General features: G+C 35.3%; 1 protein-coding gene across 1 annotated transcript in view; it reads left to right on the top strand.

Annotated features, from left to right (window-relative positions):
• hth (Meis homeobox homothorax) overlaps nt 1-19,317 on the top strand; it is a gene marked incomplete in the record, with an annotated part of 832,122 nt that overhangs the window by 33,445 nt on the left and 779,360 nt on the right. Inside the window, 1 exon segment of the mRNA XM_081729908.1 lies at nt 16,879-17,020. Within this exon segment, the coding sequence (XP_081586034.1) occupies nt 16,879-17,020 (142 nt within the window).

Raw genomic sequence — 19,317 nt, 5'->3', positions numbered from 1 at the left:
GATCTGTTAAACACAACAAATCAGGATACGAAATAGGGGACGCCAGGCAGCTCTCCTTATGTTACCTTTTTACATTCTTCATTTGTGTTAACTGTGTATAGAATAAATTGGAAAATTGTGAGTAAGAACCTGGAAAAGATTAGTAGTTAATTAATTCTGACCAAGTAAGTAGGAAACCTGACCTTATATATAGCCTGAGATTGATGTCTCGGTTTTTCATTTACAAAATTTGGCAACCCTATACAGAACCCAAATCGCTTCCTTTCATTCCCTGCCCATTGTTGTTGATTGTTAATTATTTCAGTAATATTTCGCATCTCAGGTTGCATTTGGAAGTTTGGAAAAATGAAATCTTTGAATTTTACGTCCCACGGTTATGCCGGCTACGCTAACGGAGACGATGATGATGAGAAATAAAGGAGATGATAGAATGAAGAAAGTGGGAGGAAACGGGAGAACCCCGAGAAATCCCACGCACACAGTGTTTGTCCACCTCACTGAAAGTTTGGAAAATAACACAAAGTAAATAAATTCCCTGCTGTACAATCAATGCACTGTTGCAAGCTAAATTATGCATTCATCAGCGTATTTTTCTAGACCTTGAATCCTATCTCTTAATGCTAGTAGCTTGGTAATTGCATCTTGAAGGTGGGTCAAATTTTAATAATTTAGAAATCCTTTCAAAATCTTGTTTTCAGAAAATCAACGATGCTTTTTTGTGAATCATACTATGTAGGATTAAATGTAATGTAAGAGTCATATTCAGGAAATATTTCTGCCAGAAAAAAAATGTGAACGTTCTTCTTTATAAGGATTCATCCATTAGAATATTTATAACAATACACATACTGTATTTGGTCAAATTATCTTTCAATAGTTTTATAATTTTGAATATTATTTTTTGATGAGGCGGCGATGTTTAGTTGATTTTAAAAATAACAAAAAAAAAAAAACTGTTTTACGATTAACATTGACAAAAAAAAAAAAAGAGTCGATTTCAGTGTCCACGTTTTATGTATGTAACCATAAAAAGGCAATAAACAAATCGTAAATATTTTACATGTTGAATCTTTCTCGTGAACCGTATAAATAATGTTATTTCAAACAAAAAACTAGTTTAGTTCTTTGGAAATTAATAAACTATTTGTTTTTGAGGTTTTTAAAAACACTTAAGTCTTTTTGTTTTATTTTTTTTTAAGGAAATAAAAAGAAAATATTCATAACACTTATAAAATGGGAGTTTATATTGGAACTAGAAGAAAGTGAGAATTTTTTTGTCTGGAAAAAGATAATTTAAAATATTTTATAACATACATAGAGCTTTCTTTTCTGGCTCAGAAAAAGTTGTTAATGCGAATTCAAATTCACTATAGTAGCTCTCCTCAAACTGTGCTCTGCGGACCATAAGGCGTCGAGGTTTGCCTTTGTGTTAGTTCTAGTTTTGTTTGTCGGAACATGCAATACTAAGTTAAAATTTAACTCAATAGAATCGATATTATTATTATTCACAATTTTATGAAGAAATATTAAGCCATGGAGATTTCGTCTTTGTTTTAATGTTAAGGTATTTAAGTTACTTATTCTGTATAAGATTTATATGAAGGATATGGATCTATTTTTCCTGTACATTAATAATTTTAAAAATTTGCACTGAACACATTCTATCATTTTAGAATATTTCAACATTCATATTCCAAATGACACTAAGATATTGTGAGATTAACATAGGAATAATAACTTCAAAAGTGTCGATTGGTTTTGAAAATCCTTACCAAAACGCGGAATGAAGCTAGGATTTTTATATGCACTATTCGTGATGTTTTGTATATGACGGGTAAATGTTAGCTTTGAGTCAAAACTCAGTCCTGAATCTTTAACCATTTCAGGTCTCTGAAAGTTTATCCCATCAACAGAGTACCATAGTTTTCTTTTCTATTAATGGAAAGGATTTTACATTCGAGTGAATTTAACGTAAATTTATTGATGTCACAACATGTCTTTATACTTTGTAAATTAATTTGTAATTTTATAGTCATCATTTGACTTTATTCTAGCAAATAACTTCAGATCATCTACGAATAATAATGTTTGGGAATTTTTAATATATTCCGTTATATCATTAATGATTATAAGGAATAACAAAGATCCAATTTCTGAACCTTGTGGGACAACTGATAGTGTTGCAAATTTTTCAGATGTAAATCTTTTGTAAACCACTAGTTGTTGACGATTATTCAAGTACAAAGCCAAAAATGAAGAAAAATTCAAAAACGTTAACTTGTTTACTAACATATCGTGGTCAACTAAGTCAAAGGGTTTGTGAAAACCTGTATATATTACGTCAACTTGACCTTCTATTAATTTTTTTTCAATTAAGTCAATAATAATTTACAAATTTGTAGAAGTGCATATCTTTCTCAAGAAGCCATGTTGGTATATTGAGAGGTTAGGTTGTACATGCTTTATTTTTTGCAAATAACGACCCATGCAATCCTGATGATTGACATCGAATGGAATCCACTAAATCATAATCGGATATAATTGACACAGAGTGGAATCCACTAAATCGTGATTGGATATGATCGACACAGAATGGAATCCACTAAATCGTGATTGGATATGATTGACACAGAATGGAATCCACTAAATCGTGATTGGATATGATTGACACAGAATGGAATCCACTAAATCCTGATTGGATATGATCGACACAGAATGGAATCCACTAAATCGTGATTGGATATGATTGACACAGAATGGAATCCACTAAATCGTGATTGGATATGATTGACACAGAGTGGAATCCACTAAATCCTGATTGGATAGTTTGACACAGAATAGAATCCACAAAATCCTGATTGGATATGATCGACTCAGAATGGAATCCACAAAATCCTGATTGGATATGATTGACACGGGTGGCTCATTTTCATTTTGTTTCTATAGTGTTCAACTTTTTGTATTTACTTAAACCTTGAGACTGAATTATGCTGTTTCATTAGTGCTTGCTCATGTGCGGTGCGTTTATGCTTTATGAAGAAGTCTGTAACGTGCCAAGGAAAAAAAAAAATTCTCAGCTATACTTGTTCGGCCAATTATTATTTTATATATATATAAAATCAGATAATAAAATTACAATGCAGTGCACTTAAGAATCTACTCTTTACATGTATAAACTACTTTTCTCTTTTATTCTGCTACTGTAAGAATTGAATATTGTCATTACAAGATCCTACAAGCGTGACCTCAGATCGAAATCGAAGCCAAGACAATCTGTTCGTGAAATCTTTGCTGCTGACCAGAGTTTCTCGTGTGAGTTTTCTTCCTTCCTATATCTCTTGGACTCGTCTTTCTTTTTTTTTTTTTCGTTTTTCCTGTTGAAAAAGAAGAAAAATATTGAAATAAAGGCTGCAACCCCGTGTGCTCCATCACTTATTCTTAAAGCTCAAAGTGTATTCTTATATATATTATAGCAGAATGCCTGTTCTTCCCACGGAAAGAATACATTTCATTTTGGACATAAAGGACAATAGGGGCTGAATTTGAATTTAAACGGTATCGGAAGTGTCATTGTTCATCTCAGCGACACCGAAAACTATGGATTCGATACTAATATCAGTCATTTGCGACGATTTTTAAATATCTTCCTCTCCCCTAAGTTGCACCGTCGAAGTGGAATGGTAAAAGCCATCCCAGGCGCGAGCCTCATCTATGTGGCGAATTTAATAGAGATCGGCCGGATGGTTCAAGAGTTATTTAAGTTTTATTTGTTTCCTCCCTCTCCTCCTCCTCCCCTATGTTCTACCGTCAAAGTGAATGGTAAATAACATCTCAGATTCGAACCTCAACTATGTTGAAAATTTGATCGAGATCGGTCAGGTAGTTCAAGAGTTATGAAGTGACAAACGTAGTGAGTTTCAATTATATATATACTGTAATATAAGCTATTGACCACATACAGTATATGAAACCTGTAAGAACCATAGGCTATATATGTACCGTATTCTTCTCCATGTATAAGCCGCACTTTACTAAATGAAAAAAAAAAAAAAAGATGTGTTGGCTTATAAACGTGAACGATAAGAAATTCCTATATTTTGGCAACCACTTTGGTATTTTGTCCATGTGTAGTTGAAGCACGAATCATAATTATTGCACGAACAGAGGTTGATATGTTACCATTGTCTTTATTTAAATCAAGTGGTAATTGTTAGTCCTTTCTCAAAACGATGTCAAACAGAAGAATTAGCAATGCTCGTTTCAAATAGTTCCACTTCACGCATCTAAGATGTTTAAAAAAGATGGTGAAACTCTAGTGCCCATAAACGCATAAATGAAGCAACACATAAACGAAGCGCCCTTCCCGCTGATACAGTGGCTGGTACGCGTGCTTTTGGTACACGGCATAAAGGTAACTAGAGGGGGCCATGCTGTCTTAGAATACTGTTGGACGACATGTAGGTCTAACGTTCTTTCAGTTCTCAGAAGTAAGGAACCATTCTCCCCAGCAAAATATCCTAATTACGCCAATGGTTCATGTAAGCCTCGGGTTCAGTTTCCAGTGGGAGAGTCTTTGAACTCATTACGGTGGTTCAAATTCCATTGTAAACTCTAGGTCCACGTCTCATATACCCTTGACGCTAAAATTCAACAAACGAAATATCAGCGGAATATCCCATAGATCCCCAAACACGTGCCAGGCGGGCTCACAGTAGAAACTTTAGGGATAATGGAAATATTTGCGGCATTTCCATTCAATTTCAATGTAATACGAGGGACATTCAAATAAATACCGAACACCCTCATAAAATTGGCAACACTGCTGTTACTTATGGGTACTGTCATCTCTCTGGAGGAGAAGTGCATAGTGACAACGCACAGGTACACACAGTTGTTCGCTTATTGCTCTGTAGGGAGCGTAGTGAAAAGTGTGTTTGTCCAGCATAGAAATGAAGACAAGCAAAGAAGAGCAGAGAGATGTGGTTCATTTTTTTCGTGGCTAAGGGTGTTAATGAATCCGTGCAATCACATCAGGGGTAATGGCTCTATGGGTCTGTCCTGGGCGCGAATTGTCATGGGGTGATGTGCGTACTTCTCGGAATCTCTTATGCCATTCCTGAACACTTATTAGTGACATTCAGTGTTCGCCATACACAGCAGACATGCGACGGTAAGATTCGCGTGTTCCTACACCTTTAGCCACCAAAAAAATATATCACACATCTTTGCTCTTTGCTTGCCTCCATTTTTATGCTGGACGAACACATTTTTCATACGCTCACCTATAGAGCAATAAACGAGCAACTGTGTGTACCTGTGAGTTGTCACTATGCATTTCTCCTCCTAAGAGAGGGCAGTATCGATATAAGTAACAACTGTGTCGCCAACCTTTACGAGGAATGTGTTTTACGGAGAGAGTTCGGTTTTCATTTGATGTCCCGCCATATAACAGTAACGAGACAATATTTGGATGTACAAAAATTGTCTCATGATTATCCTGAAGAAAGCCTAGAAATGTCCCACAGGAATACTGCAGGAAGCCCAGTTTCCGTGGTATGTGGATTTCCACGAAGTGGGGCTCCCGTGGACATTTCGATCTTCCGAGATCTTAAGTTCGTTAGACGTTCAAGGTAAGAGTTTATTCTGTAAATGAGTTGTATCACGTGAAACGCATTAAAGAGACGTTTCAAAAATATATAATTTAAAAAGTATGTTTATGTATAACAAAAATAAGTTGAGTATCCCATTTAATTAAAACTTTACTAATAAATTCGTAAACTACATCAAATATTGAGTGTCCGCCATTTTGAATCCGCCTGATATGGAGAGCCATTTAAGTAACATTTTAAAAGATAAAACAGAAGCATAATATTTTTCCTGCCGATGTTGATGATCTTTTGACAGCAACACTGGTTGAAAGCGAGAATAATGTATTTGAAGCAACACGTTGTAAATTTTGCTAATGCTTCGTGCTTAAGTCTACTTTTCCAAGGTTTATAAGAAAAGAGCGAATGATATATGAGCTTTGAGAGTGACAACAATCCGTCTGGGAGAAGTCAAAATAATTTATGTTCCTTGTCGTCAATCTCTTTATCAATTGAGAAAAAGAAGAAAAAGAAAAAACAAGCTGATAATTCACACAAACACGCTTTCTTACAGAATTGTATGTAGAAATACAATCTTATTAGTATAGTATCATTTTATTGGCGTAAACAAACAGATATTGCCTTACTTTCTTGTAACGTTATATAATACCTCAGTTTCTGAGGGGTAAGTGGGATAGAACCTGTATTCTGACAGAATATTTAATTAAGATACCTGACTTGGTTAGCATACGGGCTTTCGGCTCGAAATGCTCGGGTTCGAAGGCTGATGGATCTCATGTGATTCGGGTTTCACATTAAACTGTAGGTCTACACCTCATATAGGCTCAATGTTGAAAACGAACGCCCTCTGAGCCGATCTAGTGGTTAGTGTTCTTGCGTTAAGTGCAGTTCTGGGTCCTGGGTTCAAGTCCCGTGGAGAGAATTGAAGGCATTACGTGTTTCGGATTCCCGTAGGTCCTCTCATGTAGGCTCGATGATGAAAGGGACTTTAAATTCTAGTCACTTTCCTCCGAGTTAGGCAATTGACAAGACGTAATTTGCACCTGTCAAGAATCTGTCATTTTTAGTTCTGAAATAAAGTCATGAGCGCCTTCTATCGGATGAATATTAATTGATATGTAAGTACATCTTATGTCCTTTTGAACTACATACAGGACCGGCCCTAGGCAATTTCCCACCCGGTGCAATTACATCAAATGTCGACCCCTTTCTCCAGAAAGAACATGACTTAAAAGCCACGATTTTCAGTATTCTGTCCAATCATGAACAACGAAGGGGAGGGAAAGTGCACTGACACTCAGAAAGCCCTAAACACTATAAGTATAATCTCATTGTGTTTGTTTTTTCCCTTCAAATAACATTTATTGTGTTAGTGAAAGATAAAGCAAACACCTGCAGAGGAAAGATGATAATCCTTCTTGTAGAATTTAATATCGAGCTTCAATCTCAATATTTCAGTTTGCAATTCCAGTGCAGTTAACTCTTTTATCTTTATTTCTTGATTTTTGTTCTACATCTGTTAAAAAAAATGTTTCCATCTTCAATGATAAGGAACTTGTTTGAGACAAAGATAAGACTAGTTTTCATATCAAAACTGTGATAGCTAACTAAATAGAACAGGTGTTCGCTACTCTTCCATTTAATATGAGTTATGAATGTAGTATTCAAATAGGAGATCAGGTTGCAAATGTTAGTAAATTTAACTACCATCATCACGAAGACAGATTTTGCCGCCCCCGAAACTTACCGTCCCGTGCAAATGTACGTGTTGCAAATAAGGTAGAGCCAGCCGGCCCTGATTACATAAGATATGAATTGGCTACCCTGCTCCAGTCCTATTGTCTTAGTGTCCCCAAAAGTTATGCTGAGTAAGTGGGCTGAAACCTGTCATTGGGCAGAATACTCGGTTAAGACACAAGCGATGTCCATGAAGTTAAATTCTTTTCTACTGCAAACCTCTTCGTACATCCAGGTTCGATTCTAGGTGGGAGGCCATGTCGGTTACGTTAAATTATAGATTTAAGTTTCATATAACTTTGGGTACTAAAAAAAGGACGCTAAATTCCAAACCATCAGAATTTCCTCGTGGTTCTAAGTAGGTTCGATGCCCGGATCCACGTTAGGTACAAGTCTCATGCGGTCTCAGTGCTGAAAGGAACGCAAAACTCCAAATCCACCAAACCATCCAACACTAACATGACGTACTAGCTCCCTCGTGGCTAAGCGGTTAGCGTATATACCTTTGGTGTGGCAGAGCTGAGTCGAATTCCGAATGGGAGCTCTTGTGGTTTGGAATTCCACATTAAACTGTAGGTCCACGTCTTATATAGCCTCGCTACTGAAAGGGAAGCTAAACTAAAGATTAAATCAAATCAAATCAAACTAACATGACATACGAACAAATGTTTTAGAGTTGAACAGCAATTCCCTATAATCTTAAACTGCTGCATGTGCTACACAATATTTTTCAATGTTCAAGTGTTCCATTGCGAAAATTTTATTTCTTGAACCAAAAACCACTTTTGAATGCAAGAATAATTCCTTAGGCAAAAACATTATTATTATTATTATTATTATTATTATTATTATTATTATTATTATTATTATTATTATTATTATTATTATTATTATTATTATTATTATTATTATTATTAAGTATTCTGTCTGGCAGGTACTGAACTAATAGGAGATTCCCCTCCTTTAGATTAGGGTATGGAAATTTGGATTTCCTTAGTAGCTCTGCCTATATCACTTTTTATAAGGTAACGAAGCTTCCTTTTAAGAAATTCAATATCATTTTGTAAAAATTATCTTTCGTCTAAACAACTTTGTTACATTACTAGAATTAGACAGAATGTTTATTTACAACAACAAATATAACTGGTTTTAGCTAAGTTTACTCTATAACAAACAATAATAATAAAAAAAATGACTCTTGTGTTCATGAACGAGCTATGATGTTTTTGTGTGATTTCTTGTAGAACCGATGGATGTCTGGTTAAATGAAAATGTCTGGCGAGGAACAGTCAGCGAACCAAAACGATGGGAAAGATAGATTCGTTTTGAGGCTGTTCGTTCGACTCATCGCGTGATTCGTTAGATTGCATTTTTTTCTTTTTTGTTTTAAAAAAATGAGCTTTTTTTTGTAAAAGACAAAAGCCTTATAGAAGGAATTGCAGTAAAGATTACGATGGAGTTAACGCAGCGTGTGTGTGTTCTTTTAATCGTGGTTATGCTTATTTCCTCCACACCATGTGCATTCAACGATATAAGTTCTGTGTTCTAAGCGCAAATTTTTCTCTTAATAAATTATAATTCACATGTATTCAGCAATTTTATTATTCGTTATTAACACAAAATATATATTTTTAACTCTAAAACCGTGTCGCAAGATACACGAAGCTAACCAATATATCAACCTAACTAGAAGCTGAAGTATTGCATTTTTGCTGTTAATCTATAGCAGGATGGCCAACTACGGGTCCGCCGGCCGCATTCTGCCCGCGAGGTCTTAGCGTGCAGCCCTCGAGAAGATAAGTGATGACATTTTATTTTATTAGGAACCAGTGGCGGATCCAGGGGGCGATCGAAACTTTTATTTTATTTTATATATATAAATAAAACCCATCCCAGAGTTTGGAGCTCTTAAAAGTAGCTCTTAGTAGCAGTATTACAACCCTCCCCCCCAAGAAGTCGGTCTTGGATCCGCCCCTGTTAGGAACATAAAGATTTAGACAGAAAGTTAGTTGAAATGTGACTCCTTCTAAATCTGAGTATCATGTTATTATTTGAAATAAATATTATCTTTTTTCAACTAATATTCTCTGAGAAAGATCTTGAATCATGTAAATTTGGGGCTGTGGCCAATACCTCGAGACTCACAACAGACAACAAAACACCGACACGTCAAAAATGCCGTTTAGGTAAGGTTAGATAAAGTTGGGTTAGGTTAGACTCTCTTGAAATATGATTTTCGCTATATCGATGTTTTCAGTGTCGATGTTTCGTTCTCTGTGGTTAGAATGTCGGTGTTTTGATCATCGATCTGTAAATTTGAGGATTTCTGCGCTAGGTTGCCATGAGTGTATACTATAAACGTAAAGTATTATATGAAGTTGTGGCCCTCGCCACATAGAAATTTCCACGATGCGGCCCCTTAATTTAAAGAATTTGGCAATCACTAATCTATAGTATTTGATTCAGTTTAATATATACAGGGTGTCCCTAGAAGAAATCGCGTTTCTTTTGGAAGATGACAGGGGAGGTCATTCTAAGTTTTAAAAAAAAAAGTTCCTATAACTGTGTGTCCTATTGTCAATAGTTTCAGAGCTCAAAGATTAACCATTTCTGACCTTATGTTGTATGAAATTATTTATTGCTGACACTGTAGTTATTCTACAGAGGTGAGACACAGCGCATTTGAATAGTGAGTGGATGACCTTTCCAATGGTATACAACATGTGGTAGTGGTGTCTTTGGAAGATAAATTACTGAATGAAATTGGATAGCGTTCCTCAAAAATTTCTCCTGTCAGAGATTATGTAAGGAAAGTGTATGGCAACCTGTTGTCGACGGTTTCCTTCAATAACTTCCTTTTCAAAGATATCACTGCAACGTGCTTACCTTCCTCCCCCAAATTGTACCATTTTCAATGAAAAATTGTCCCATTAAATAATCTCATGGGCACAACCTGTGACCTGAAACTTGTCTGTGGGCACTCATGCCCAAGAAGAAATACTGACTATAGTTATACCACATTGACTTGACACGTAGTCTTCCGTTCCAAGCGCTGCTATCGGCTGAAGGAATTCCACTCCCACGGCTGCAAGGCTCTTTCGTTTGGCAACGGCTGCACCTTTATTGGCTCAACGCGTGGGTGTGTCGAGGGTGAGTTTTAGTTCGCATTTTTGCCACGAATCAAGAAACTTTGGCAGCACTATATCATCTTGCACTTAAAGCTAACTCTAGCTATGAGTTAATTACTCCGAAGGTTCATCGCCACACAAAGAAAACTCTTATCGATTATGTTTTGTGCCAAGCCTGTGGGTATTCACTGTGGGTTATTATTACGTACCTCCCAAGATATTTTATCAACTCACTTCTTTGGTATACTCAAGGGTATCTTGCCCTCTTCCTAACTAGAAGCTGTAAGTACTCTGGATGTATCGGCCATGTAAGTGACGTGTCGTGCCGATCTTAAATACCCCAACTTTTTTTTTTATCCTTATGATATTTGGCAACCTAAGAGTAGTTCATTGCTCCAATCCTCGATGTGGTTTACTACTGTCCGACTCAAACCTCTTGGCGTTTGGTGAAAGCCAATGGCGCGTAAGAGCGGTGTTGTCGGATTTCATTTCCTTTTGTGTACAAGTATAACGTGAAACGTTTCTTTTGTGAAACACAGATGGGAGAATGAAGTTAATGCTTCAAATCAAGAAGGTGAAAGAATAAACACTGGTTTAGATTGACTTGTATATAAAGAAACAATCTTTAAATAATATAATGAACACTCTACGTAGAATCATGCTTTTCTCGTCTAATTATTTAGAAACGATTTTCTTTTCTCCTAAGCATACACTAACATTATATTAACAAAGGCATTTTTGAGTGCGAATAATATTTCTGCCAAGCATCGAGCATTAGACAATCTCACGTAATTTTCATTTGATGTTGTAAAAAGAAGGGGAAAAAAGTCACGCCTTAAAACGTCAAGAAATTTGAGCCAGACAGTAGTGTTTTCGCTACAGCATCTATTACCGACGATTATTCAAATCCCCCTTGGAGAAAAAAAATCTTGCGTAATCATCAATGGAATAATTGCGATTACTAGTCACAGAACGTATTGGTAATGGGAACACTTGACTACAAAATATAGAAAAAGTTTTGTGAGTAGTTCGCAAATTGTGTGATGATTAAAAATGGCCATCGGGTCAACGGATTTAAACCCGGCCACATCTTTGTTTGAGAATGAGTAAAGTTTCACGTCTACGCCAACAAACTAACAACAACAATTTCTGTGCTAAAAATAAAGGTTTCATTCATAATTATGAAAAGTCGTGAGCCATTATGCAAAATACAATCGAAAATTCCATCAAAAGAACCAAATCGTGGTTGCCAATTTAGCTGTTTCCTACCAAGTCATTAACAGTTTTGCTCTGAAATGAAAATAAAATCTTTCAGTTTGTCCTTTTGTAAAACAAGTAATTTAAATGAGAAACACAAGTAAATGACTATGGAAGAATTTTTGGAATGAGAATGTAGGAGTGAAATAACAGAACCCAGAGAAAACTAATGAATACGGTAATGCCTACTGCAAACTCGCGTTAGCTGGGACGGGGCCAGGGAATTATACTAGAAATAGGCAGTATATCCTGCTACTCATGTAATTAATGAAGGTAAATTTATAATAATGTAATTCGTACAAACTAAAATTTTAATTAACTCTTTTAACGTCCACAAAATCGAACGAGACAATGAATAATAATATATTTTTAACTTTATGTAGTGGGTTTCCGGTGAATTTTGAATCCTTATTTGGTGAGCATTTTTAATTATGACCAGTTGGCAACACTGAGTAAAGTGGAACAGCAAAGTCTTGTGGTAATTTCTTAGATATCGTGTCCCATATTTAATTGCAATTTGTATACCTAGGTATTTGATGCTAAAGGTAAAGACTATAACTTTCCGAATATTTTTTTTGTACATTTTTTAATGTTATGGGGTTATTGGGACTTTCATTAATCCAAAACTATTTGCTTTTACACTTGATAAAACCGATGTTGTCAATCGCACGAACTTGTTCATACGTACTGAAAAAAAAAAAAAAAAAAAAAAAAAAAAAAAAAACCGGATGTGGCGTAGGTAAAAACGTAGGTTGCATATTTAAATTCTGTACTGTTTAGACTTAACGTACAGCAAACGTAAACGTATAACTTAAAAAAGTATATTTTATACGTACTTTCTGTATACGTGTTCCGAATAAATGTCCTTTCGGTACGAACGAAAGAACTAGTATATAGACGGTCAGAATCCCACATACAGATGGTCGTATGTAACATACGTATATGTATGTAATATACGGAATACTGTTAGACGTCATACATCCTGCAACGGCATGATGTAACACCGAAGCGGGGAAAGTATGTAGCATATAGATAATGTATACTCCTTACTGATTTCCGTGATAAGCATAAGGATTCCGTATATTTGTACAACACATCTTGTCCGGATAACGGATTTTTCTCAGTGCATGTACGGTAATTATCACGAAGTTTCTTACGATCGAAACTTGAAAAAAAAAACGGGAAATTTTTCCGCATAAAATCTGTAACACAAGAAATGCTAAGAATGAGGTGTTCAGTTGAGAGGAGATTATATTGTACAAATTAGCTGTAACCCATTGCAATGTACATAAGTATGTTTTTAATGATAAAACCTTTGTTGACACTATTTTTAAAAATGTCTTTTTAGTGCATATCTTTCACAGTAACTTAAGAATGAGTCAGCAAACGCAATAACAAATGCATTTCCTATACAAAGATGGTATTTACCTGATTTATTGCTTTCATTTTTTGATTTATCGTTAAATTGGGTTATACATGTGTTTTGATGTGAGAAAAATTGTGTTTAGTGTACTAAACAAAGTATTATTAGTTTTCTGTAAATATATATACACAATACTTTAGTTTATTCGCACTGTATTTATGTCAGTCATAATTTTGTGTAACAGACACGATCTTGGCATTAAAAACATAATTTAATTATTTATTTATTTTTTACTTCTGCTTTCAGAATAAAGGAACTCTGCGAAAATATGTAAATAGTTGCAGGATATGTATATAATTTATGTAACTATATGTGGTCGAATTATTATGTTTATATTACATTATTACAATGCACATGTGTATTAGAAAGCAGAATAAAAATAATTCTAGAGCATAAATGTTTCAATAACGTAATTTAAGAAATAATTTAATTGATAATCATTAAGTAATAGTTTCTTGACTACTTTAGTAATATTACTTTTATCAGGGATTCCCAAACTTTTAGAGACGTGTCTTCGTTTGTATGTCATATTTTCGTGTGTGCTCATTCATATGTATAGGGCATATATAGGGTGCTAATGAACTATACTGACATACTTTAAGAGGTGATTCCTTACATCAATATAAGATAAAAAGTTCATATGGACCTATGGGGGAAAGTGCATTGTTTCAGAGCCAGGGCTGTCCAAAATCGCGAAAAAGCCAAATTTCAACAGGCTCTATTTCGAATTCGAAAAACTGTGGATGGTGGTCCTTATCAGCGTAAAGGGAGTCACGCATACGCAATCCAAAAATGTATATTTCATTAATGTTCAATGCGTGTACAGAGTATTCCATACAGGGTGAAATTCCCAGACATGCCATCAACCGAATTTTGAGATATGCTCTGACTTTATGATTGGTCCAAAGTAAGAAAACGATAAGCTTTGATAGCAGTGAACATAAGACCCGTTGGCGCGATGTCGGAAGTGTTAAGGATCGTCAGTAGCACGGTCTTCGTACTCGGAAGAACGCATTCTGCAATGTTTTGTTTCACACTCATAAGTGAAGAAAACGTGAAATATACCGCGACGAAGCACATCGCATCACACGTTATTCCGATCTGGATGTCCATTGTTGTCAAGGTTTACCTCCTGCCTACTTTGGACTCTCCTTGAAATCAGGGTATATCTAAAAAGTCTATTGAGAGCATATATGAGAATTATATCCTATAGGGGATGCCATGTGCACCTATTGAAAATTGACGAAATATGCATTTTTGGATTGTGTATACGTGGCTTCCTTTATGTTCATAGGGACCACGATCCACAGTTTCTGGGATTCGAAATAGGACCTGTTGAAATTTGGCTTTTTCGCGATTTTGGACAGTCCTAGCTCTGAAACTATGCACTTTTCTCGCCATAGGTCCATATGATTTTTTTAAAATTTTATTTTGATGTGAGGAATCATCTCTTACAGTTTGTCGGTATAGTTCATTAACACTCTGTATATATATATATATATATACACTACCGTTCAAAAGTTTTAAAACATACCGGATTTTAGTATCTACTGTGATCATATTTTAGCACGAGAACTCTGCCGCTGTATATCAAAGATACTCCTGCCTTTAGCATAAAATTTGACAACAGTTGAATCGAATCTAATGTAAGAGGTACTTCAGATGTTATGACAAATTATAATTTTTAAAACTGAAGCCAAAAAAGTACAATTTGATATAGATATTGCATAATATAAACACGAATGTGGAAGGTAAGGCAAGATATTGGTTTTGTTTGGAAAGTGTAAACATAGAGGGTCAGTGCAATGACAGAAATTTCATAGAAGAAGTAGTTCTTCAAATTTTGCCATTCTTTATATCTTGTTGATATGCTTGCGTTTAAAACGCCAAAAGTACCATACTTTGAAAACTGTTTACAGTGGTTTCGCATGCTCCATTATTGCTCGTTGAAATAGTAACGACGAGCATTACATATAGCCTTCCACTGAGAGACAATTGGGCAGAGAAGATATATATTTTGACCCTCGTAAAGATTTTTCAAAGAATGGTGTTTTGGGCTTTTTAAATGCCAGCATATCTACATCGCATAGAAAAGTGCAAAATTTGGAAAAATATTTCTCTTTCAAATTTCTGTCATTGCATTTACCCTCTACGTCTACACTTTTCAAACCAAGCTAATATCGTGCCTCACCTTCTACACTCTTGTTTATATTATGCAATATCTATATCAAACTGTGTTTTTTGGCTTCAGGTTTAAGAATTATAATTTGTTATATAACATCTGCAGTCCATCTTAGATTCGATTCAAGTGTTTCCCAGCCCCCGCCAAGTGAACTTTGTGGTGGACAAACATCGTGCTCGTGGGTTTTCTCGGGGTTCTTCCGTTTCCTCCCACTTTCTTCATTCCACCATTTCACTCATCTCTCATCATCACCGTCTCCTTTAGCCTAACCGGCATAACCGTGGGACGTAAAACTCAAAGATTTCATTTCATTTCATTTCGATTCAAGTGTTGTCAAATTGTATGTTTTAGGCAGGAGTATCTTTGCTCCACAGCGGTAAAGTTCTTGTGCCAAAATAATAGGATCACAGTAGATGCTTACAAAAATCCGTTGTTATGTTTAAAAACTTTTGACAGTGGTAATATATATACAGAAAATCAATTTGATAGTTTTTTTTAGCATATTCATTAGGATCTCTTTAAATATTTTGGAATTAATAGAAAAATACATATTATTTTCATAAATAATTTGAAATTCTCAACTATAGTGTGTGTGATATGTAACCCATATAGTACAAGTACGTCCACGGGATGTCCGAGACTGAGCCCGCAACGGACGACGGGACATCCCGGGATTATCCGAATGTGCTCCCGGGACATCCACAGGATTTCCGCGGGAGATCCAGATGTCCGCTAATATCCTGGGATACGGGACATTCAACGGGACCACGAAGGGATGTCTATTGGTTTTCCCTCGGACCTCCTTTCCCATCTGGGACATCCTACATGGGAATCCTTCAGGACGTCCCATGCAGGACGTCGATGGGATGTCTTCTCATTGTCCCGATAATCCCGGGAACCGAATGGGATGATTGGGATCAAAATGGAACATCCCAGGGACGTAGTAGTGTGCTATGTGGGAAGGCTCGGATTCGTATGACATCTTGACATATTTTTACATCTTTAATTAAATTAAATATAAGTAATTCTGATTTTAAATTCCGTACTGGGATAGGTGACGCCCCAACGTAGTATGGGAATCCGTAGTTTATTATGTAAAAGTGGGATAAATGAAGCGGATATCATACTTTTGAAATTTTATCTGTGTAGTCCCAAAGGAGTTATTTGGTATTACAAACTAGTTTTTAATTTTTAAAAAACAAAAAACATTGATTTACCAATTTCATCATTTTGAATATGATCAAATTATATGTGCACCCACATTTTTAGTATAAGATGTAAACATTTTATAAGTGTGTTTTAAAAGAATACATTTTTCTTTAAAATTTCAAAAACTGATATTTTGAGTGAGTTGGTGAATCAGATTCTTTGAAGTTTGGGTATGTCTGAACCTTAGTTAATGGTTTATTAATACAGTTTCTGCAACCCATTCTTTGTTAGTTTACAAGATTACTATGTTTTATTTATATATAATATGTGTATTTTACATGAATTTACATTCAGTGTATAAATTAATGCTATAATTTATTTTCTTTTGAACGCCAGGCATCCGTTGTTCCCACTTCTAGCATTAATCTTCGAGAAATGTGAATTGGCGACGTGTACGCCTAGAGAACCGGGAGTAGCTGGTGGGGACGTGTGTTCATCGGAATCGTTCAACGAGGACATCGCCGTTTTCTCGAAACAGGTGAATGTTGATTACTTATTTATTTTTTAAAAAAAGAATAGTTTTAAAGCTGAAATTAATACCGCTTGTTCTTTTTTTCTCTCTTATTGTAAGTGTATTGATGTTCGAGAATTGTGTTTGCCTACCGATGTAGGTATACTAGTCGGATGCTAGTCATCAGCAAGGCAAAGAACATTGAATTCCAGCTAAACAATTTTCTTCATAAAAAAAAGGAATGTATGTTGTTCATAGCTCATTTCTTTAAGAAAAAAAAAGCATTTATGTTTCTCATTCTTAAAATGAAAGAGTTTTACATATTGCTAAACCTCTTCGCCCCACGAATGGATAAGGAATATGTACAACTCTCCTAGAACAAAATACTGAATCGAAGGGAAATACCAATGTTACTAGGCATATTAAAAAAAAAAAAAAAAAAAAAATCAAAGATCCCCATCATTCATGGTCTATGACGTAGTCTGTCCACTAGGATTTTTCTTACTTCGTTTGAGTATAACTATGCGATGGATTGGGTCGTTGAAAATTAACCAAGGAAATTCTTCCTTATTATAACAGAAAATTAAACTTGGGAAAAGGGGTCAATGCTACTTTATATTCACAGTATTTGTACACATGATGTAAGAGGTGAAATATTGTTGATGGATGTCTCTGCAGAATTTTTAGAATTGCTGGTCCTGATTAAATTTTCTTCTGTATCTTCCCTTGATGCTTTGGTCTTCCCTACTCAAAAGATCAATTCATACTCATCTGTTATTTTTCAATAAACTAACTTTGTTGTTTTATATAAGGTGAGACATTCAATTTTTTATTTTTCTGTAAGATGAGATATGTTCTATCTATTTTTGTAATCTGAGACATATTCCATGTGTGTCTCATAAACTGAGACATATTTCTCTATTTCTTGTGGGTCGAAACATTCCATGTGTTATTTCTTATAAGCTGAGACATATCTCATCTGTTATTTTTCTATACGATGAGACTTTTCATCTGTTATTAGTATAAGCTGAGACACACTGCATCTGCTATTTTTCTGTAAGCTGAGACATTGAGTTCGTTATTTTCTTATAAGCTGACATTTTTCATCTATTCTTCTTTAAGTTAAAGTACTATATTCAATTTTATTTTTCTATAAGCTGAGACAGCGCTGCAGAGAAAATGGATAGTTCTCAAAATGACAATAAAAGCATATCAGTGGCGCAACTCTCAACATTGGGGGAACGGCTAAGACCGTTCTCATATATATATTTTTAAGCGATCTTCAAAATATTTATGAAGTTGAAAAACAATGCTTTGGAGGATCAGGGGAGCAGAATTGTTTTCAACATTGGGAGACGGGCAGATTTGAGGCTTATTCTGGGGGTGGTGGTACCAATTTCATCTCACTTTCCTTTGTGGCAATCGGACACAAATAATCACATTTCTCCCCCCCCCCAAAAAAAAAAAAACACATTTCAATTTGGATTATTGAGGTGACAATCCCAATTCCAAGATTGGAGGGGACATGTTCCCGTGATACCCCCAGGGTTTGTGCCAGTGATAATCATATTAAGTAGCTTTGAAAACTAATTTAAATTACTTTATTTACAGATAAACTTTAAAATTTCGGAGACTAGAGGTTCTAACCTCAATACTTTCTTTGCGTGCGGCCTTGCTCGGAGGCAATGTTGTTATATAAATATTATTTATATATATATTTCATGTCCCTTTTTTAAGGTGACACATAATACAAGTTGACATGTAGAGTTTGTTTAAGCCACTGCACTTACGTTCCATCTGTCGTATTTTGAAGAAGGGTTTGAATTACTTACGGAAAAGTTTTCTTCTGTGTCTAAGGCATTACAGCGCATGTCTTAAGTGACGATTTAAAAGAAAATAGATGTAATAGTATTGGCAGTCACAATAACAGTAAAAAAAATTGAAAAGTTAGTTCTAGTTATGTTATGTAAATACACACGTGTGACTCAAGCATTCGTATGGTCACTTTCAGCAGTGGTTACTATTACATTACTAACGCAAAACAAATATATTGATGTTACAATGTTCATTTCACGGTTGCATTAAGTTTGTACACATTGCCCTGTCAAATGATTGACATTATATTTGCTTTTCGATTTTTCTTTTTCTCTTATTTTCTGTCCGAGGCTAACCAACTGACCAATCATGAAGTACTAATATTTCAGGCGAATTGTAATGGACGATGAGATCTTGTAATGTTAAAAGGTTAGCGTTATTGCTTTCGGTCGAGAGATCTAGATTCGATTCCCTATGGAAGAACATACAACTCGTCTCATGTAGCATCG

The sequence above is a fragment of the Thermobia domestica genome, chromosome 11, assembly GCF_964235325.1.
Source record: "Thermobia domestica chromosome 11, izTheDome1.hap1.1, whole genome shotgun sequence".
NCBI lineage: Eukaryota > Metazoa > Arthropoda > Insecta > Zygentoma > Lepismatidae > Thermobia > Thermobia domestica.
This window is presented reverse-complemented; position numbering and strand designations above follow the sequence as displayed.